We start from the raw sequence: 24958 nt of genomic DNA on the forward strand, positions 1-24958 counted from the left end.
AAAAAACTATTTTTAGGTGCATCGGCCTAGAATTCGGTGTCTAATGGATGTTACTAAGTTAATTTTGCCACCGACTTCTAGGCCGATGCACCTAAAATAGTTTTTGCTTTTAGTTTTTGGGAAGTCGGTTTAATTTTTTTGTAAAAAAGTTTTTTATTTAAAGCTTTTCAGTGATACGTATAGTTGTCACTATCCATACAAGTGGGAAGTTCTTATCAATACAAAGAATATAAGTCCAAATAAGAGGTATTTTACATATTCAGTTGTCGAGTTCCCTCGACTTTCTCTGGTCTCCATCATCAGGTCAGCTTCAAACCTTCACTGTTGCAAAGGTCTTCTCAATACAAATAATTTAAGCCCAAACACGAGGTAGTTTACATATTCAGTTGTCGAGTTCCCTCGACCCTCTCTGGTTTCCATCATCAGATCAGCTCCAAATCTTCACTGTTGAATAGTGCTTTTAGGCGTACACCTGAGTATCAAGTTTTTACCCTATGTATGCCTACAACTTTCGAAGGTTGCCCTCGATTTCTCAGGGTTTCCATCATCAGATCCTGACCTGATGACTATGGGACCAACTGGCAGCTATTCCGAGTCGAACAAAAAAAGAATCACGTAAATCGGTCCATAAACCTCGGAGTAATCGATGTACATACATAGAAAAAAAAAACATACCGGCCGAATTGATAACCTCCTCCTTTTTGGGAAGTCGGTTAAAAACTTGCCTATACGTAAGACAGGTGACAAGTAGATGCTTTTACTACAGCTCATACTTTCATTGGGAAATAAACTAAGTACCTACTTTTTTTCGTTTTTGTGTCATGTAATTTTGAAGTAATTAATGACTGCCCCTAAAGAGTAGCACGGGAGTTGAAATTCTGAGCATGGCTTGAGTTATAATTTGTGAGAATTTTACACAGAGGAAAACGCAAGCCACATTTAAAAAGTATGTCAAATCCATTTCAGTGTTGAAACCTGATGAATTAAAAGATTTCAAGATAATCGTACAATCACAACGTAACAAAAACTTCTTCATATCAATGAATCTTGAGATACCTATCAACACTTCGGAAGTACTCGCGAATACATTGTGTTCTCGCAAAGAAATCGTTACGTCGATCAGTGGATCGGTAATTCCGTTTTTCTCACGTCTGTAAACGTACTGTTAGATAACCCAGTATACGCACGCACTCTCGCTAAATTTTAAGTGTTTGCGCACACTTGATGTACTATTGTGCACGGTTTGATTACTATCCGTTATTGATTTCTGGGTTAAATAAATTAAGACCTCGTCTTGCACGATATTTTTATCCTAAAATCGGAGCTCATTAATTTTGTTGGATAAATTGTCAACACAAAAACAAATTTTGTGGAAAAGCCGGCAAGACATTGGATATCTGATCGTTCTTAACGAAGTGTTGTAAAGGTAAGTTGTAATTGTCACATGTTGTTCAACACAAACACTACTTTTGCCCTCGTAAAATAAATACTAGACTAGAAGGCCTTGCAAGCAAATAAACGCAATTATTGCGTATAATATCAGATTAGCTTGTAACGAGATCGTATCTAAATGAAAAATCGCTTCGTATACATTGCTTATTATCCAATCTACGAATGCAGACTCCTTAGTAATTTAATCCAAGCAGGCAAATTGGTCTAATCATATCAATCTAACTATAATGAAGTAGAATATAGTAAACAGAAAAGTTAGAGGTAAACTAGTGAATGTAATGCAATTTAACAAATGGACTAATGTTCGTCACATAAGTGTAGACGTATAAGGTTGTATGTGTGTTTGAACTAGTGTACGATACGAATTTGATCTCGTAAACGTTGCTGACAAATGGGTTTACATTCTTGTTTGAAAAAAACAAGGTACTGTATTTAAATCTTTAGGTAATCAGTCCTGATTTGGAGGAAGATGATACTAACATGATGAGTGTAATTAAGAACTGGTTGTCATTACACAGATACTAAGTACTGTCGCGCGTGGCGCGCTAGGGACCGGGGATCTCCAGGATATTCAATTAAAACATTAAAAGGAACTTTAACTTTGGTTTATTTTCTGACTCGGGGGTGAAGTGACACATTTCAATATAAAAACTTATTCTATTTCAAATCGAATATACTTATTTACATCATTGTCCGGCCAGGTATCAAATATAAAACACCAAAGAGTATCTGACTAAGTACTACATCTCTACAGTACTGTGTCTAAACAAATGATTTTATTAGCTATAAAATCATTTGTGCAAAGGTGAATATGAAAACAGATACTATATTAATGTCGCCCAATGTACACGATACAACAGTACAGATGTGCAGTTACCACATCTTTACTCCAATGAAAGTGTAAACTTTTATTTATTTATTTATTTAAATAAATAAAAGTTTAAGTAAGTAAGTAAACTTTTATAAAAGACACGTAATGTGTGTCATCGCTGTATAGCAAAGGTTATGTAAAAACCTATTGATTTATATCTCGCGTGTCGTTAAGATATTATTTATGCTGTCGGAACTATAATGGTGATGATATTGCGAGGAATAATTAAAGGTTGTATTGATTTACGATAGCTGTCTACATTTTTGGTTGAATAAATTGCAGTTACGCCCAAATTCTTGAATGTCAATTTAAGGCTATCATTTTCACTTTAACTTAAGACTTACTGATTGAATGCAACAGAAAAATAATTTTCTGAAGTTGGACAAGGCTTGATAATAAACTTGTATTGAAGATTTCATGTGATCGTCTATTGTTATATATTTTTTGTTTATTTTAGCAACCTTTGTAGCTAAGTATTTCAACTGTATACCTAAATAGACATTAAATAAAACATAAGCAGAGTTAGTCTAAGCATTAGTTAAGAAGATTACTGCTTCCTGGAACAACGTCTCATGCGCATAACACTTAGCAAGATAAAGTGACGATTTTCATGCAAATTATATCGATTCTATTCAATGTCTACGATAATAAGGAATAGAAGTAATTGCAATAGAAAATCGGTAAATTCATTGAATCGCATTGCTAAATGCAATACGTTAATTAAATGCTTCCTGTTGCCAACTTTCCATCCATTGGATTTATTGGTAAGTTCTTAATTAAGTACGAACAATGTTTCAAAACAATAATTGGTGATTGATTAAAAATTGCTTCATTGTCAAACAAAGGCTTACCTGTGTTTCATTTTGTTCAGCTAATAGGGAACTTAATATTATCGGTTGAAAATTGCAGGTGATAGTGCAATCATGAGGATAAATAATGACAAAATAATTTTCTTTTTAAAACATAGTTATTATGACTTCTGGAAATAATGAAGAATAATCATTATTATCCTCACATTTATTTTCATTTAATAAATGCAACATCTTAATAAAATTTAACTAGTTTGCAAGCGAAAATTGGCTGCTAAACTGCAGTCTTCAAAGCTGCAAATCTGCCTTCAGATAAACCGTGACAAAATTGCGCTAGTAATTTTAATTAGGCAAGGTTTGTGTCGTAACAACATTGTCACGATGCACCGACCACTAAACCGCGAAGCATGCGCCTGCGCAAATTATATTATCAAAAAGTCAATTCAGTTAGTAATTACGTAATATTTATATAGAGGTAAATACACAGAAGGTTGTTTTGTGAAATTGTTTATGTAGTGTTATGTCTACATTTTCTTGTTTTTTTTTTCAGCTATAATTTTTTAAATATGTGAGGAGTATTCAGACTTTTCTCGTGTCTAGATTATACTCTGTGACACTATACCTACCTGCATATCCCGGGGAAAGAAGCTCATTCTAAGTAATGCCTATGTTATTAAATTATTCTTTGAGAACGATAACAATTATGTTTGTTATGTTAAAAATCGCATTGTTCACATTTCACGCTAAGCAAAATAATATGTTACACTGAATTCCAGTACATTAAAATTAACATAAATATCTCGTTCTCACTTAGTTACATTACTGTATTTATTAAGCTAATGCACATTTTTCATAACATTTGTATCTAGAATCGGGTACTAATGAATAACAGATGAATGAGATACAAGAACAAAACAAGAAAAGTCGTGACATACTTGGAATAATAAATATAAATTAATCATTAATATAAAACAGATTGATATAAAAAGTAGGACAATGGTTATTAAGAATTCTTATCCAGTCCATAATTGATCTATGTACTTACTGTATTTTGTTTTAGAGAATCATGGATTGATGAAATTAATGCTACGCTCATGGTGAGAGTTTTCAAGGTGTTTTCCCATTCCCATTTGATGCATAGTTTGTCCCTTACAATCTATAAGTAAGCATTTCTTATTCATTTGGGCCATTTTCATATTTAGACTCTAATTCTAATAGACTTTGTCTAATAAACGAACTGCTAAGCATAGTCAAATTGTTGTTGTCACAGCCTGAAAACGTCCACTGCTGGACCAAGGCCTACCTTAAGCTAAGGATTTGAAAATACTCACCTCGCTGGGAATGCGTGTTGGTCAAATTGCAAAATAATGTTATATTGACACCTTTTATTACATTTCGTGGTTAAATTATCTATTTATGACATATAATGAGCATTACGTTTAGAAAACAATAGAGCCGACTTTCCTTACATAATTTTTGACAATAATTGTCTCACGCACATAAGAGGTTATAATTTTCTATTTTTGATAAGTAATAATTGTCTTACGCACATAATACTCACGTTATAATTTTCTATTGCAACATATTTAAGGTAAACGCGGGTGAAGTCGTCATGCCCCAATAGTCGTCAATTAATCTAAAAACTTTGATTATTTTTTTCTACATAACTTAAAATGGGTCGGTTTATATGTCAACATATTGTTGATAACGTATTGCACAATTAAAATGACAACACGGGGTTTTAACAGTCATGGCATCGGAGATATGTTATTCGAAACGTGTGTGCTATAACAAAATCGTTTTTTCGTGAAGTTCAGCTGTCAAAAGTGAAACTCAGCATGTGGTTTTGTGTTTTGATTTAAATAACTCCAGTGGGGTCTGTGGTATGTTTCTTTGTTTAATTAGATAGTTAAGTTTATTTGCTAACGATGTAATGTGCAATTTTAAATACTTTTAACATAGAAGATATATTTTTTTAATGTGACATCTATTGGTACTTTAAAACTCCCATTTGACCCAAAACCCGTCAATTTTAGAATTATTATGACGAGTACTGGGACATGCTCAAAAGTTGCACCAAAACTCGTCATAACGAGAATATTTTGTGTTTTACAGTACAAAACGCGATTAAATAGCTAATAACGGGACTTTTACAAAATTGTTAACTCTCTAGAACAAACATATTTAAGGTTTAGACTACATTTGTTTATGAAACTGCGTTTCTTTTAAGCTTTTTCTTAGGGGTATATTTTACTGTGCTGGTTGTTGATGCACATACACAGTCATGTTATTCGATTCAATTAATTTGTTTCTTAATGGTAAAATCCCCTGTTTTCTAGTATGCACTTATTCATTGGCCGCTGTAGGACTCCGCCATTCGATTAAGATCAACTGCTTTGGCTACAAGTAGGTCTACCACTTGCCTTTGTTTCTACGACGCTTGGATTACAATTTGTGGCAAGCAAAAATTGAATGTTCTTACACTATGCTTAAAATAACTGCAAGTCGTCACGCGTATTGTACCGCGTCTCCCTAACGTGCCTTAATAGCGCCTTTATAAAAATTATGTCATTCAACTAGTTTTGACGCAAAAAATATTAAAATCAGTTTTAAAAGGTAGTATAACTTCCATCGCTGTCAATTCTTTGCTTGTCGTATTCGATATTGATGGGTAAAGAGTAATTCTTAAGTAAGATTTTTTTATTTAAAATTGTATGTACCTAGTGACTGAAAGAAACTACAAGCAAGAGGGCCTTTTAAAAGTCATAGAAGCTGTAAATCAAGGGGCCACAACATCAGATGCAGTAAGAAAATTTAAACCGCTGAAGCCCTTTTGAGACAACTTTAATGAAACGTTGACACAAAAGCGACGATTATCCCTGTATACACTATAGAAATTAACCCAAGGACAATCCCCGGTTCTGTGCTAAACTATTGCTAACTATGGAGGTACTACTTGGGCTATTGCGTTGGGATTTTAGTGGATTAGGACATAGGAAACTATAGGAACTATGGCACCTGCCGATGATAATGTATAAAATACATGTTAAAATCGCAGGTGGTGGCTCGCCAGCTCACTTACTGGGCCCCCGGGAATCAGTCACTGAATAGCAACAAGAGGGCAACAGGGACATGAGCGGCTGAAGGGTGAGGATACCTCAGCGGACTTTAAACGCAGATCACGCGCTCCCTGCGGGTCCAGGATCACCGGCCCAATCGCCACTTACCTCGACGCACCTACCCTCCGAGCCAGGGTACTAACCCTGCTCTAGCGACTCCACTCTGGGCAGCCAATGGAGGCATGCCAGAGGCGGGAGACCTATCCCCCGCCATGCTTCACTCCGGCCAGCTGGAGTGAAGCTGGACATGGACAGTATACTCTCCTTGGAGTACTCGGTATATATAGCCCCACGGGGTCGCTACTCCCCGTCATCCGCCTCAGATGTCCTTCGGGGCTAATTAAGATTATTAATAGACATTCTTTGTATGTCTCTACCAGACCTCGTGACTATAGAGTCCGGATTTTTGGGAGGCGAGCGTGGGGCCGAAGCCAACACGCTGAAGCCCTTTTGAGATAACTTTAATGAAATGGTGACACAAAACCGGCGATTATCCCTGTATACACTATAGAAATGTAGCCAAGAAAAATCCCCGGTTCCGTGCTAAACTATTGCTAACTATGGATAAAAACTACTTGGGTTATTGTGATGGGATGCTAATGGTCTAGGAATGGGGAAACTACGGGAACTATGGCACCTGACGATGACAATGTATTAAATACATGTAAAAATGGCAGGTGGAGACTCGCCACCTCACTTACTGGGCCCCCGGGAATCAGTCACTGAATAGTAACAAGAGGGCAACAGATACATGAGCGGCTGAAGGGTGAGGATACCTCGGCGGACTTTAAACGCAGATCACGCGCTTCCTGTGGGTCCAGCATCACCGGCCCACTCGCCATTTACCACGAGGCACCTACCCTCCGAGCAGATCTGCTAACCCTGCTCTAGCGACTCCACTCTGACCGGCCGGTGAAGACCAGCCAAGAGGCGGGAGACCTATCCCCCGTCATGCTTCACTCCGGCAGGCCGGAGATGGGGGACAGTATACTCTCCCTGGAGCACTCGGATATATAGTGCCGCGGGGTCGCTATTCCCCGTCATCCGCCTCAGATGCCCTATTATTGGGTTTGAACGCTTAGTTGTAATCATAATTTTGCATGCGCTAAGCAGTTCATAAGTTTTGATGAATGACAACCTTACCTACATATTTATGAATGTTAGTAATTATTTCGCGGAAAGCTATATAAATGAATGTGGATTTTATTTTTTGTGAAACCTGATTATTTTACAATTTCAATATTTTAATAGTTATTATTTTACTCGTGCTACATAATGCACATGACTGCATGGTTATTATCATTAAGAAAATATAACATTAATTTTATAGACTGATTTGTGATTCCAAGCGTTTGATTTTAGGAATATAAATTAAAATGCAACTATGAATCTGTTTTATTGAATACCTGCTCTTCTAACAGATTGTAACCTGCTATTCTAAATAGGGATTTGGTTTTCTATCTATCTGTCTGTATGTTTCAAAGGGAAAAGTATGCTTAAAAAATTCAAGCACAAAAAAATGTACATAACTTGAACTTTATGTTCAAGAACATAGAGTTCATATTGGCACTAAAAGTTGACGAGTACTGGGAATATTTGACGAGTATCGGTACAAATCAGACGACTACTGGTACAAATCGCCCTTTTTTTACTTTTTCTTTAATAAATACATAAACCCATCAAAATGATTAAAAAACATTGGTTACTTAGAATAATGAATAAATTATCTATCACGTCATGCAAAAATTTACATTTTCTATTAAATATTTAACACACAGTAGAGCTTCAAAGTCAGTGATTTCCGAAATCCGACGACTATTGGTACGTTTACCTTATACATTTTTATTTAAATTTTTAAAAAGTATTTGTATTATTTGACTAAAGTTTGAACCTAATAAAGTGGGTTATGCACATTGAACATCATCAATCAAAATATTTCTTTCATTGATTACCTTTTTTCATCATCATAATTAATAAAAGATAATTAATTATTTTCTTTGAGCTTTCATAATTTCAGTTTCACAGATGAGGTTAAATCTGCAACTTGAAATAGTCTGCTGACAATATTTCAAAGGTGATTTGATTTTATGACATCTTTAGTAATCCAATATAAACTCTATTCAGTTGGAATAAAGTTTAAACAGCTTTGAAATTAATAATTATTAATCCTTTCCGGATTACTTCAAGTCACTTCATTTAGGTGCTGTTTTCACGCATATTTTATGCTAATTGTTCCAATTATGATCGCTTCTTGTAATTTTACCTTTTTGGGTGTCAACTGTTATTTTTATCTTATTACGTAAAAACTGAGTGTATTTATAGAAATTTCTCTTTTACATTTCTTCGATATTTATCTTTACGAACAGTTTATCGGCAAACATTTGTAAACGATTTTCTTTTCTCGCACTTAGCAGTGCAAATAATTACCTAAAAGTCAATATTGGATGGCTATTCCGTGATGATTGATTAGATTTACTCCTTAAAAAAACATTTGGTCTTCTTTATGTATATAGGTACAACCTACTTAACAATGTAAGTATAGTGAAAACAACGGAAGAATCTAGGGGTCGTCGTTCACTTGTCACCTTGTCATCAGTTCGCCTTGGACGCCTGGGTGCACCCAAGGTGGTCGGTAATTGCCTTAAACTTCGCGGTTTATATGTGTCACTTTACGAAATAAATCCAATTGTAAATTGCAACCAAAAGAGCCTACAAAATGTAAGTATTCACGACTAATCGAATATTTGCATGTAGTATTTGTACCAAAAGATAAAGAAAGTTTTTCAGTCCGCTGCAATATTGCGTTTTGAATTTCAAGCTTTTTAAGGAAAATTTTTTTTTATTTAGAAGCGATGATGCCATTTTAAGTTGAAATCGTATCATCGGGATTATGAGCAGAGATGAAGTGTCTTTTGTAAGAAAAAATGATGTATGTATAATGAAAGTAAGAAGGTACTAAAATTCTCGTAAAATAGCAACTCGTAAATGGGTTACCTTTCAGTCTTATATTCATTCAATTATTCCGGAAAATATACTCAAATAGGTACTTAAACCAGTTTATTCCTAGCAATAAAATTATAAATCATATAACAGTTAGAAAAGATTCAATTAGGTATTTAGTTTATTATCTGTTACATAATTTTACGTTAAGTTATATTATTGTATTATGTGCAATCTATTGCATATAAGCGGGTAATGTAATATACCTAATGTAAGTATATTACATGATGAATGTCTAGATAAAATTCTTATGCTTTAGTGCAGATATTATTTCAATGTGAAAGAATATTAAATCTTGATAGATAGGTGTATTTAAAAACGAATTATTTTGTTCTGTCAAGATTAACCTACATTAGTTATTTTAGCATGAGGTTCTTTCTAAGTAGTTGCCAATAAATGTTGAGCCGATATAGTTCTTGAAGATTTAACATAAATTCTGTAATCGATACCGAGGCTTCTAACTCACCACTCAAAATTATACAGCTTAATCAATGTTTGATTTCATGAATAAATTGAAACAATGATTGTATTATCCCTGTAAAACGAATAAAGAAAATATCAAGCTTCAAAATCAATTAAGAACTATAAATGTATAACATAAACAAACTAAATTGATCCCATTCCATTTTATATAGGTACACATAACGAACCATTAAGAACAAATAAAAACAAATAAACTATTAAAAGGGCAAACACTAATTACAATAACTTACAAACTGCTAAATCGTGATGCAGCCATGAAAACTTCACAGATAACAAATAGAGACTTATTTATTTATATACGTGTAAGAACTGTTTTAATTGCAATGCGGGCAATTAAAACAATATAAGACAGGAAGAACAAAAGGTTCACACCAAGGCAATGCTTTAAAAAGTTTACATTTTTAGAAGATCTACAATAGAAACTACTACCGCTACTGAAATGCGGATTGACAATTGACTTAAAACACCCACAAAGAAAAGAAAATAGTTTGAATAGATATAACGTTAAGTATTTACTAGGGAGTATCCCACTCAGAGTTTGTATTAATTATGAATTAATTAACAGAGGTTTATCTTAAGCATTAATGTATTAAAACAAACTAGCTATTTTTTGCAGTTTCTCTAATAAGGATAAAAGAGGTAATAATGGTATGTGTCATGTGGGGATCGTGCAGCTTTTCAACAGTGAAAGAATTTTATAATAGATTCAGTAGAGCCTTTCCCTCAGTATAATATTAGTTGAGATGACACTGTGACTTATAACTTTCTACCTGTCTATTGTTCTTCTGCAAGTTTCCTTTTTATGTAGTGATACGCCGGATAATTTAATTAAAGTAAGTATAATTCCGAACAAGGGCATTCTGAATGCCAGCACAATGCGACTTGCTCGGATGGCCCTGATGGTGCACTCGATCAAATCAGAACTGTTATAGTTATGGTGTATCGGATCTTTAGTGTTATAGTTTATTAATAGCAGCTTTACTATTCCTATGTAGGTATTTTCCTCGATGATTCAAGGCAAATATTAGTATTTTTAATTACTCCTTTTATGATTTCTGTTGCCTAAGTATAAGTTACACATAAGAATAAGTTGATGTGGAAGTTTGGCAATATCAGTCACTTCTGTAATTGTAACAGTGCATATTTTAAGCTATATACAACAACAAAAAATGTCTCTAAAATTTCATAGTAAAAAATCAGGAAGACAAAATTATGTTGCAGTAAATTAATAGCCATGGTATGTAACTCAGTAAAAAATATGATATCACGAGCACATTAGAATAATTCCGTTACCATATCTAATTACATATTGGTAGGATAAAATACTTGATTGATGTAGATTGTCAATATCAATTTAGGGCGAGTAATTGTTAATAAGAAACGCATTATCACGTTAGAAAAAGCGTAAACTCGGAAGTGAACAAACAAAAAGTCACAGAACACGAGAAGTAGGAAGAACAAAGTTACGAGATTGTGTGAAAAGGCAATTACAAAAATTATGTAAGCCAATGAAGGAGATAGTTGCGCGCCTTGAGAACAGATACGATCGAACGATTTATACTTAGACAACACATTGCATACAAAAGCTCACCCAGAATAAAACCTCATGCATACCCAGCCTTAGTCATCCATTGTAAATAAACTAGTTTACAGAATATGTCCCAGTTACGCTCCAATTTAAGTCGACTTCCTTGTTTTTATTTTTATTATTTACTATATAAAGCGGAATATAAATTCTTGTGTTTCAGAATAAATTATCCGACACCAAATATCGCATTGACAGCTCCAACGAAGCGAGAGTGATCAATGAGGTCCGACAAATAAGGTCAATGTCATTTATTGTTTGACTGAAAACGATTTTCGAAGCGATTTTATTTTAACAAGCAGATGCAATACGTATTGCAGAATAGAAAGATTTCTTAACCCGCTAAGTATTCGATCGGCATATCTGCGAGTGATGTGCAAACTCACTAAGTAGCAGCTACGATTCTGAGCTCGATTTCCCGGAATGGTGTTTTGAATCGTGTAATCGAGCGGTGTATCTCGATTCAAGCGATGTGCGATTACGTAAGGAGGCGTCGCGTACGGCATGCTCCAAGTTTCACTTTCGCGTGAGTTACAGTTTCGCCGTATGTCGTCCGTACACGCTCCGAATCGCGCGTTCATCGGAATCGATTCGATTTGGGAACCGGTAGTCGATTGCACATTTTCCGAAGGCCGGAGATTTTTTGCTAACAATACTCGTTTGTAGTGAAATAGTTTACGAAACTTATGCGATTATTTATGTAAATGATATGCGAGGCGTGTAATTTGTGACGTTTAGAGAACAACGACCGTTTAATAAGCGGTTACTCATTAACTGCATTCGCACGTGCATAATGTTGAATTCTATGAACATTTTTGTATGACTATAAATTCATTATGAATTAATAATTCATATACTGTGATATCAGTACGAGATAAAAACACGATTAACTTTTAAAGAATGTCAAATTTTTATTTTCATTCTTGTTTAATTGCAATTAAAATAAAAAAAGTTAAAACAAGGATCAATTTAAATACTGACATGTCACCAGTTCAATTTCAATGTTGTTCTTGACCCACATCGTTCATCGCAAATGTCAAAATGTTTGATCCATTATTCGGGCCAGCATGTATTGGTGAAAGCATTTATCACATGAAGGGTGATTGACACTGCGCGGTTAAATGCCATTTGTCCAAGGTTGGCGCCCATTGTGCGGCGTGTTGGGTACGCCCGCCTGCCCTGATAGACCTACCTACCATAAATATGTATGGAACTTAGGTATAAGTTGCCTTGTTTGGTTTCATAAATAACCTTTAGTGCAGTTAGTATGAAGGGATTGTTTTAAGAGAACATTGAATTAGTCCTTTAAACTTTTACGATTATTTTTTACATGCGATTTTTCATGAATCAATTCATGAATAAGTTGCTCCATTAGGGTGTAAGTAAAATAGTGGAAATGGCTATTACTAAAAATGAATCATATTATTTATTTTCCGAGAATTATTTTAACTCAACCATTTTCCCAAACAGGAAAATTTCATTGGCAGAAAAAATAAACAGGTCTGGGTACGTGCCTACAAAAAATAATTTTGGAGTAATGATCAGTTTCTTCGTATTTTAAGGTTAAACGAAGATTTGGTTATTGATTCATGCTCTAAGACCACGGTATTGGTGTCTCATCATCCAATTTCCACAAAATCGGTTCTTACCATGGCGGGTCGGATCACCAAAAAAAAAACTAATGCATGTTTAATCTAATGTCTTCTGTGTAGAACAAAACCCACAACATTGACTAATGAATTCTTTGAAAATTTCATGAGTCTTTAAAAATATATTAATTTTAATCGATATCCTAGGGCGTTTTTAGTTATAAATTGCTTTAATTAACCTAAGTATGTCAAAGACGAATTCAAAAGATCCAAAATTTGTGAACTGCGAAAAAGTGATGTGACCTGTATAAAGAAATTGAAAAGTGATAAAAAAGTAAGAAAAGCTAAAAATAATGGCACGGAAATGATAAATGTTGCTATGCCGAAGTCACGATTTAAATTATCTTTAAGTATTAACTTGTAAGCACGTTTTTGAACCTATTTAATACAGGTGACAGATTTGACACCAATAGAGTATTTTTTTTAAATATTTACGTGTAGTAATGTCCTAGTTTTTGCAAACCGCAAACCAGGGACATTCGTAAACTATTCTAGATTTGTACTATTTATTTTTTTAAGTTAATTATAGGCATTAAGTGACAATTGCGGTTAGAAATTGTAATGGAACGTAATAAAGTTGTCAGAGAATTAAAGTGTGAATAAGCAATTTACTAACTGAATTTACATAAAAAACCAACATTACTATCCTAATAATTTTATATGTATATGTTTTGAATATCGTATTTTATTTTTAGTATTGTATATAGTATTTCTTTTTAGTAAATTAGTTTAAGTTTGTAAATATAGTGTACCTATTCAAGTTCGTAATTACTAAAAATTAAGTAGTCCTAATGACAGTTTAATTGATGCACTTCATTGTAAAAAATGGTTTCATATGACCAAAAGCAAACATGTAGGTCATACTTTATTGTAGATCACATTGATATTAATAAAAAAAACGAAATCACTCTGTGGGTCATCGATCCAATCCATCAATTATTCTTAATCATACCATTAACAACTTTTTATACTCGTCCTAAGTGAGAAAACGATATAATTTTTGACTAATTACTTATCATCACTTATAATTTTGATAAAAACTTGACAGGATTCAATAAAAAATGATCTCATATCTCATAATAATTAGCTTATCATCTTGTTTGAAGAATTGCTAATGTGTTATGATTAGTGTATAACATTTTGACTTATGATCACATTTTGATAGATTTGACTGTTAGTGCATCCGAATTGACTTCCAAATAAACTTTTAATTATGCCAAAAATAGTGTTAATAGTGTCCTTATTTACGTTCTATATGCCTAAAAATTGTGTTAATAACGTCCTTATTTATGTACCTACTATAAATTATTTCCAAGTATAGTACATTATAGAAGCTTACATCTGTAGGTCAGTTCGTTTTTATTTAAGTATTTTTTCAGTTTTATATTTGATGTTTATTTAGCTAAAGGGAAAAAAACCTTTTCATCGATATTTACCAACGTATCTTAAGGATCGAAAAGGTTAACCTTTTATTATTACAAATTTGTTTTTATTTTGCAAAACTTTTCTGAGGAAAAAACCCAAAGGGAATGACTAACCATATTTTCAAAACGGTGGAACTTTTATTTTAAGTAGGCACTACTGTTAAGATAAATGCGAAACAGATGCGAAACATGTTTTACTGTGTTTATGCATTAACTTAGGAAATTTGTTAGTATAGATATCACCTATTACAAATGACCTAAAACATAGATTTTTTATATTTATTTATGAATCTACTGTTATCTATTGTAGGTATATCAATAATTGATGAGTTATTGATAAAGCAAGAACAAGTAGTAGATAGATATATATATATTCTTTATTATTTATACCAATTTACATTTTTTTTAAATGTTTAAGTGACACAATGGGCGCTCTTATCGCTAAAACCGATCTTTTACAAATAACCTAACGTTATAGTAAAGATCTCCCTCATTTTTCTACTAAGCAACATTGTTTCAATCCTTTGCACCTACGTATCATTGACAACCTCGAAATTCTGACGCATACAAAACAAAACACGATCATCTTTCATATGTCACTCCAGAGGTATACAACCTCTGCGGTTTGTTGTTTATCTGCATTCTCTCTGATTCTATAAAGATGTATTGTACAGTTTACTTTGCAACAATGTATGAGGAGGTTATTGATATCTGAACCTTGCCCTTGGTACGGCTAGTTTTTGTATTGGAGTCTGGAAAAACACCTGTGCATCTTTAAGTTCAGTTTATTATATGAAATTGAATTTTGAATGGTGCTTCTAAATGTCATGTTAAAGTTTCAAATAATGTTGGTTTGTTTCCTAATACATCCGAAATTGGTCTTCAAAATACAGCTTATTTATATTTTATTCAAACAAAAATTACGGAAAAGCAATTTTGCCATACAAAAGAACTAGACAATAGAAGAAATAATTTGCTCCACGCTATTTTGCCCAAAATAAATATCGTTTTACGAAATTGATTCAATTCTATTTTTAAAATTAAGAATACAACGATGGAGGTCAGACTCCAAAGTAATGGTGATGATATTGAAAAAAAAACATCATATTTTTTCGATGAAACTTAATTGCAGATTGCCAACCAATAATCAAGATTCATACTTTTCAAGAAAATTAAAAGACAAACAAGGATATTGATGGAAGACAATTCAGGCTTTAAGACTGATTTGATCATGCTTTTATAATTGACTCTGTAAGTTTATTGTAATCTTGCGCAGGTATCGATGGCGCCAAAAATATTACCAAGGAAGAAATATGTAGGTACCTACTTATCGTATAAATAATTAAATGATAATAATTAGGATACTGTTAAGGCAAGACGTTAATTTTTATGAGCAGTCTCATCAAGAAAACTTTTTTTTTTTGTGGAGTTGAAAATTTTCCGAATCATGGATGACTCAAATCTGCCTTCATCTTTCTTAATTCAAAAACCTATACCGATATTACTATGCATTCCTATTTCAAGTCATTTACAATCGGAAATGATAATGCAAAAGTCAAAGCTATGCCAACTTGCATTGATAAGTCTGAGGTTCTATTACACAATATCCGTGACTTGTACTTTGAGCATAATCTGGCTTTGACAATCGGTTGAATAACTGACAATAATTATTGTAGGCGATTTCGAGTTTGCCAGTATACACTTAATACATACGTACCTATAAACAACTGCAATAACGATATTGTAATAAACAACGAATTGCGTTTGACAAGCGTTGCGAAATATTTCAAAAGTTCGTTCCATTCATGATTTCTTATTGCTGTTTTTGCATTTGAATACAAGCAATAAAGTCTGAATGAAGAGTATGAGAATTCGGAACTAGTTATTATCATTGTAGTTAGTTAGAAATCTGATGATGAAGCAAACGTTAATTGTGTAGCTGCAAAAACAATTGCAAGTGGTGAATTTTATAAACAAGTGAGTACTGCTATTATAAACAAAACTGACACGTTTCGAAATGACCAGTTCTAAACTAGTTCAGTTCGGGTGTGACTGCTAATTTGCCAGCACAAGCTAACAAAGAAGTTTCTTTGCAACTCAACTGAGCTAGCGAAACGTAATCAAAGTTGCGGCGAATGCAGTGTCAATATCGAGACTTTTTACCTATATTTGCGGTTATGAATATTTAATAAAAATATCTTGGATATTTTTTAAATTGTTGACACAAATTTCGTACGCGTTCCTTGAGATTTGATTTAGCCTTTAAGATTTGTGCCAACTTTTGCACAACGTTGTCCATAGCAGTTTATTTGTTCTGGTTACTGAGCTTTAACATCAAATAGAGCTGTGAAGCACGACCATAAATAACAAGTCTCACTTACAACCGCCAAGTACACATGTTAATCTTTTGACGGCATTGACTCCCCATAAATAGCAAGAAAACATCAACACCTTATAAGAACCGTAGAAGAATGCCTTAAGGTACACTGGCTCTATATAACGAATTGGTAATGTCACTCAATTGCAAACTCATAAGAACTTGCAACAGTAATAAGCCATTTCAAATGCATATCACGTCAAAAATAAATTATGGTATCCCATGTTTGGTAATAACATGATTGAAGAAACTCTTCTTTGATGACTTCACACATTTACAGTATTGCTGATTTCTTTTCAGTGTGCTTCGAACTGTCAAAGGCGTATGCAATAACAAATTGTCGTGCCTGAAGGCCGCAGAATTGTTCTCGTCAATGACGATTTAGGACAATTGAATGGCATCGACATAATTGCCCGTTTTCGATTACGTTTCAAACATCGGAATAATGAGGATTTGCCAAATCATAGTGATTGTTAGGATGGTGTTGCGTTCTGTCCCTACAGTCACGATTTTTAGACGCGCCGCAGCAAAATTGTTGGTGCCTTACCGAGGTGTGTTGTAATGAAATGATATTACAAATATTAGGTACAATATACAATACAATAACGGCTTTGAAATGGATTTACCTTAATACTCAAAGAGATTTCAAGAACTGTTTTGTCATTTTCGTCGGTAACTTTAAAAGCATTTCGCAAAAACTTGACCACAATGTGGATTAAAAAATTGTCACCTGTAACGACTTACTTGTGCTATTAGCTCTTAAATATTTCGAAATTGCTCTAGACAAGTGTTAAGTATTTTTACAAAGAGTGCAAGTTAGGCAACTGTCAGGGTTAGCTAGAACTTCATTTCATTTCATGTTAAAATAAAGATATGCAGCGCTTTGAAGCCTATCAAATCGTTATATCCACCTCATCATCATAATTTAGTTAGGCTTTCAAAACTGTTTCCTTTATTAACCGCAATAGCTCAGACAATTAAAATTTCCGATCATATATCAGGCTGAAGGTTATTTTCTATCAGCATCATATTGTTAGGATCGTTGCAGCATTTTGCAATAACGTCTGCAGCCATCAAAATCGTGTATACGCATTTATCGGATGCATCGCATCTATTGTGTCGGATGACTCTCAGTTACTGTGTTCTACATTTGAAAATAATAGGTTGGGTAATGGCAAGGTGACATTTGTGCATTTGTTTGAACCCTACTATTTTAGTCAAAGTTTTACTATAGTGTCCATCATCATCTTCATCATCTCCCGAGCCTTTTCCTAACTATGTTGGGGTCGGCTTCCAGTCTAACCGGATTCAGCTGAGTACCAGTGCTTTACAAGAAGCGACTGCCTATCTGACCTCCTCAACCCAGTTACCCGGGCAACTCGATACTCCTTGGTTGGACTGGTGTCAGACTTATTTTAGGGTATTGGTCTTTTTTTAAGGTTTTCTAATGTGTTCTTATTTGGTGTTAAAATTAAAATCAGGTTTAAGTAGATAACATTTTTGAACCATTATTCGACTTATACTTCGTCTAATTTAAGCACATTGTCGTTAGACATTTGAGTAACGTCTCTAAATTCGCAAAGACTGCGACACACAATTGCATTGCTCTGTGATGCAACTGTTGCTTCGACAGCGTTCCTGTTTGTTTTGACATGATTCCACCTGCGCGACCTTTGAGTCGGAAAGATGAAGTGGTGCCCCATTTAGATTTCACCGAAGCGAAATTACTGTAGTATTTGCTGTTTGTAATTTAACTGTTCTAGGAATTTATTAGAGTATTCTACTCGATTACCATGTTGTGCATAATACTGTTAATTTTCTTTGATGATACAGTGTGTGCAGTGTCAGCGTTTGCAATTTTAGTGTCCCAGATTCGGTTACCGCATTATACAAATTAAACTTCTGACGTCTTTAGGTTACCTACTCTATGTTATATTTCATGTGTTTGTCTGGCTCCAGAGTATATAAATTCTCATTTGCAAAAGCCAATTAATTGAATGAGTGACGTTTAAGTACATTCACCTCAATTTCAAACTAGCAAATCTAGCATTACTCTCGAACATCAACAAACATTCTTGATGATGAAGAAACTCTCGGAAAGCTTATAAGCGCGAATTGGTCAATCGCTCCACTTCCAGATGGATACGCGCGAAAATTGATGGTTTGCCCATCTTCAGTTACGTCAATGTAAGCGCCATTAGGTACCTACTTGCATACAAATTCACAGTTCCCATAAACTTAATTTTGTACTTCAGTTGTAATTATTTCTTTCATAATAACGAACAAAAGGTTTGAAGCAAGCGATATAGCAACAACATTATACAACACACAAATATGTACCGTGACTGTTAGGCTTTGATTAAAATTCGCCTCGGATTCTTATTACAATTTAATTCATACTTATTTATTAAATACATTCTTTAGCATATATAAATAATACTTTAGAGTTAGCGTGCCTAAGCAGGTTGTTTGAATTGAAATAATATTGTATTAGGTACCTATGCGAAGAACCAATGACGTAAGTTTTGTTATGAATGAAATTTTCACTTTTCCTTGAAAATAGACGATTGTCAATAAAAGCATTGGAACAGTGGCACTTTCGACTTACTTTCACTTTACCTTGGGCCGTGTTGTTTGGAAGCATTGACCTGCGCTTGCGCCGGTAAGGCGACATTGATGGATTGATCCCTTCAAAGTGCACAATAAAATCAAAAGTAAGTACGTTGAGTGATGGTAGAATAAGCCTAAGTGTCTAAACACACTATGCCGAGGATACGCGACGGAAGTTCGGCATGATTACGCCACTAATAGACACTAATAGTGTGTTCATAAATTATAAATTTAAAAAAACCCCCGACCCAAAAAAAGTAAACCCTATAAAAAGCAAAAAATAACATTTAACACTACGTAAACTAAATTTTGTCGTGTCGGGGGACCGCTCTAATTCATTACTTTAATTACGTGTTTTTTGTTTTTAAACGAATGTTGTAATTAGGTAGGTATCATTTGATTTATGTAAGTATTTATGAAGGTAAAAAGCGGTCCCCCGACACGTCAAAATTTAGTTTACGTAGTGTTAAATGTTATTTTTTGCTTTTTATAGGGTTTACTTTTTTTGGGTCGGGGGTTTTTTTAAATTTATAATTTAATTTTATTTCATGCTTTTTAAAGGAGCTCCTTAATTTTTCCTTCTTTAATTTAATTTATTTTATCTTAAGATGGGGTCGCTATATGCGATCTCGGCTAAAGGAAGCTGTTTAATAATCCTCATGACAAACTGGCTCGATTGGGAAACAATAAAGACCTTCGGACATTCTAGATTTTCAGCAAAAATATAAATCGGTTTATCCGTTTCATTCCGGTATTCCGGGGTTTCATCCGCCACATCCCATTTCCAGTATCAGGTTCTCGTCAATCAGAAACATGAAGAGAACTCGTCAAGACAAATTCAACGAGCCCAAACTCGATGGGTTTACTAAAAGGCAGTTCAGGGTTACGTCTCCTACCTTCGTGCCCTAACAGCAGACCAGCTCAGTGGTTCCAAAAGACATTAGTGTTTCAAATTTCAGATCCCACATATACTTGCAAGTAAACTGAGCGTGTAACATTCCTATCACATCTAGCAAACGAGCTGATGACCTTGAAGACCTGAACCGATTTCCACCAAACATAGCTAAGAACACTCCCGACTGGCATACCTTTTAAACAAAAAAAACCGCATTACAATCGGATCATCCGTTTGGGAGCTACGATGCCACATACACACACACACACACACACACACACACACACACACACACAGACACGTCAAACTTATAACACCCCGTCGTTTTTGCGTCGGGGGTTAAAAATAAACAGTTTTTAATTACAAGGAGCTGTGCCTCCGATTAAATGAATCGCAAAAAGTTGAGATTATGAAATAATTCAATTAATCTGAAAACGCAACCACGATTGAACCATTTCTCAAATTCACATTGCTTTTGTTTTGATATGGCAGTTTTAACAAAATTGTCTTCAAGTAAAAGCACCAAAACCTATCCTAAAACAATTAATTTCAAAGTAACAGGCATGTCTAACAAGTTTGATGTCATTTTTAAACTCTTGTTTCTTAATCCTATCAGTTTCGTGTACTTAAGAATAAGACGTTGCACCCGCCTAGCTTACGCCACTTTCCATTAGAACCGCCTAAGATCAATCGTTAAATCGTGAAATTAATTTAATCTCGGAAACCCGAAACTGAATTTTTCAATTAACTTGAAAATATGAAACTGTAGACGATGTGACGTAAGAAATATAGCCGTCTGGTCTAAGTATGTTTATTTATCTATAAAATCATTTTTTTTGGTTTATTTCTTTGAGCTCCCAAACTGCTGAACCGATTAGAAAAAGTCTTTCACTGTTAGAAAGCTACAATCTTCCCGAGTAACACTGACTATATTTTATCCCGGTACATACAGCAGTTCCCACGGGACGTGATTAAAACCCAACCACGGGACGTGGGGAAAACGGCTAGTTTTTTTATTATAATAGTTGTTGCTAATGCATTTGTAATAATGTCGATATCGATGTTTGCGCAAAACAAACCTTCCTTATAGTGTTATTTAATCGATATATTATTGGGAGGTATCGATTAAGATCATTACACAATTATTATAACATTAAGTGACATAATAATAATGCAACGAATGATTATTATATTTCGTCCACTCGATATATGAGTCAACCGGCGATTACACTGTTTCGAAGATAATAGGATTTACGACAATAACAGTTATTAGTAATAAATATTGCAGCGTTGTTGCGTTAATTAATTAAAAACATTTTGATGTTTATCGATTAACCATCGAGCGTGACGAACGTGCTTTATTTCATATCTACTGTTATCGATGTTTCCTTTGCATCATAAACAAAGCACCTGTTAAGTATAGTGTGGGAAAATAGTTTTTACTTTACATGTTCTTTACTTAACATTGCGAAGGGCGAGTCTCGAGATTTTAAACATATCTTAAGGCAACACTAACAATAAAGTATATGTATTTGAATTGGAATCGATCTTTAAATTTATAACATTTAATTGAATTAAATTTGAAAGGGGCAACATAAGTCATGGTATCTACCTGCCATAATGAAGACGAAAGACAAGCAAGAGCACATTTGAACATAAATATCCTCGCGAGGAATGCAGGGAGCATTGACTACCAACAAAAACTGGTATCATAAACCTAAAATAAAACAATGTGCATTCAAATTCTGGTCAAATTGCGAAATTCGGAATTTCTGAGGGTCATCCAATAAATACTTATTAAATTGTGGCGCCAGCCGACCACTTTTTTCCTCTCATACGTAGCACATGGTTAACCAAATACTTTAAAGGTTGGCATAAAGCCGTAAATGTCAATATTGGAGTGTCAGGACCGACGAGCCGAGGGTATTGAACCGAAGGAGGATGCACGCCAACGCTCAGGTAGGGAATAACTTCCAAATCTGAAGTACCAATCAATGATCCGAGCAACACCTTTTCAAGAGATTCTCGTTGAGCCACCCGACGAGATTAGGCTAATAACATTGAGCATAAAATGATAAAACCACCTGTTGATACGAACCAGAATGACAATTCAACGCCAATTCCAGCGTTGATTGCAAACAAAAACAGAACTGAGCGTGGACAATGTAAGTCATGCGAACGTTCGTAGCCTAGTTACAGAGTTACGACACTATAGAAATGGTAATGAGTGAAGACATTAACTAAACCAACAAAAACAAGAGAGGTTGACCCGTGAAGTATCTCACGTGGATTGCACAAGAAAGCAAACGCCTCGGAAGTGAACGGTTCCGACGCCCGCACCTGAACTAACAATGGTGCCGAAAAATTATCCAGCTTAAACATTAAGCGTTGAAGAGCCTTGCAAAGTTTCTATTGTTGCTCGTCCTACACTGGAGGTTGAAGCAATTAAGCAATATTAGGAATGAAGAAGGGAAACCTTGGTAGATAATCCAAACAATTCACAAGCATTTGTGTCTGTTGTTGATTTTTAAACAATTATGCGGCGATGCTACTGGTGAATAGAATAATGACTTCCATCCCAATTAGGAATAGACTTCGTGAACCGGCTTTTGTGCTAAGGTCATTTTTAACTTTTATTATGTTCAATTCTATATGGGACAATAACAGTGAACAAAAGCACAGCAAAAAGTCGGTTATTATAAACAATGCAATACAAATCATTACATCCGGAGAATTGGGACATACAAACAAGAGATCAGAGAAAAATGAAGCTTAGGTATCGATATTTACGATTATTTTTGTTTGGAGATTCATAACGTCGATTTTCACGGTGTTATCAAATATAAAATTGTTTGTCGTTGACATCTGGGTCAAGCCGTCGTTGGTATTAGCAAAGATGATGATTTGTTGCGAATTAGCAAATTATGAAGCTATGCACCTAAATTCGAGCAATTATTGCTTGCACGCACATGTTACTGCTATTGGTCGTGTATAAATTAATAATTTGCTTTAAATTGCTGCGGTCGCTCTGTTAATTAAGTTTAGGTAAACCTTTTCGTATTGATTAGTAGAAACCCCAAAGCATTTTCTATTTATTCGTAAAACTTAAAAAACAATCTTTTGGCTAATATTTATTTAATTTCCTTCCCCTTAAAAATTTGTTCTTAGATTTTATTTTAGAGCTTAGCGTTAGGAGTTTTTCTGAATAAATCAATCGTTAATATTTCTTCCTGATTTTATTATGCACGTGACTTGCAAGATATGCATAATGCAATAAATTAATCAATTTCAAAATCAGTAGCAATTTTGGCTACTCAACGTTTGTCAGATTTACCGTTAATGTTAATCCTAGATTTCTAATTATAGCGGTGTGTTTTTGTTTCCGTCTAAGTCAGTGATTGATGGAGCAGTCGCTAGGCTTTCAGTAGGTCATTGTCACTCAAAGCGTGCAAACGACTTTATCTGCTGTGAAATTAGCCGTAAAAGTTCTTTATCTATTTGGCAATTTAGTTTTCGACCAACTCTTGTACCTTGCGTAACTTTTTTTCCATTTGCAACGAAATCATTTGTAATATTTCCTTTATTTTCTCGATGTTTTGAATGGAAAGATTACGTTTTATTTTAATTGTTTTGTTATATCTTAGTGAAACAGTTTGCTTAAACAATGCTTTGTTGTTATTGCGATTAATGAGCCTTAGATATTCAGGTAAAGGAAGTCATGTTTTTCAGCTTGCAAAAGTGTGTTCTATTTATGTAAAAATATGACAAAAGAGTATTTTAAAACACCCATTATTAAATTGAAATATAATTAATAAAAACTGACCAATATTTAGAGGGGCCTTCCTGTGGTCTCCAGTAGGCACAGCCGTTGCAGCAGAAATCAGAAGAAACGTGACGCAAATCCACGCACTGACACCCATATTAACAGTTCTGCACGAATACAAAGAAAAATCCAAAAAATATTTTAAAAATTAATTCACGAAACAGACGCAACTATTTCCCGCGTGTGTTCGGTAACATTTGCGTCGGAGTTGACGTGTTTCCCTCTCCGTGCACCGTGGACGACTAAACCTCGGTGCGGTACTTTCTATCTGCTTTATGCGCGAGAGCAATGTCTGGTGCACCCGCATCGCTGACGTACCGCTATGTAGGAACGCGCAGAAGGTTCGCTTTTGGACGCGTTGAAGGAGAATTGAAGCATTGATTCCTTTGACTCGCATCTGTGAATCATGCGATCTTTTGGTGTCATCTTAGGACACTTGACTATAGTGAAGATGGTTTTTCCATCTTTGGTATAACTACACAATTATAGGTACTGTTGTTATCAATTGTTTTGCCCGTCAGCTTAATAATGGACTATCAGTGCTAACCATGGAGTCATTAGGAAAGAGAGATGGCATAGCATCTGTAATTTCTCGTAACGTATAAAGATAGAAAGGCAGTAGGTTTGGGTTCCTTCAAAACGCTATGTTTACGAAGTTGCAATTCTGTCTATTATTTGTCATATACGCACGAACATTGTCGTTGCGTATTGGATTGCATTTTTCTATTTCTAGTGATAGCATTGTCAACGCAATCATAATAAAGCAATTATAGATTTTCTGATATTGCTGGCGTTTCCTCATAATGTTCTTTGTAAGCACGATAGGTATATTTCGGCAAAATTTTCTGAATCATAGGTCCC

The 24958-nt window shown here is 34.5% G+C and overlaps 1 protein-coding gene across 1 annotated transcript in view; it reads right to left on the reverse strand.

Moving 5' to 3' along the window:
• The window catches only part of LOC110373143 (uncharacterized), a 68870-nt gene extending 44516 nt beyond the window's left edge, over nt 1-24354 (reverse strand). Inside the window, exon 1 of the mRNA XM_021330327.3 lies at nt 24098-24354. Within this exon, the coding sequence (XP_021186002.3) occupies nt 24098-24194 (97 nt within the window). The 5' untranslated portion in view covers nt 24195-24354. The remainder of the gene's footprint in view (nt 1-24097) is intronic.
• Between the last annotated feature and the right edge of the window lie 604 nt (nt 24355-24958).

This window comes from Helicoverpa armigera, chromosome 7 (genome assembly GCF_030705265.1).
Source record: "Helicoverpa armigera isolate CAAS_96S chromosome 7, ASM3070526v1, whole genome shotgun sequence".
In the NCBI taxonomy this organism is placed as follows: domain Eukaryota; kingdom Metazoa; phylum Arthropoda; class Insecta; order Lepidoptera; family Noctuidae; genus Helicoverpa; species Helicoverpa armigera.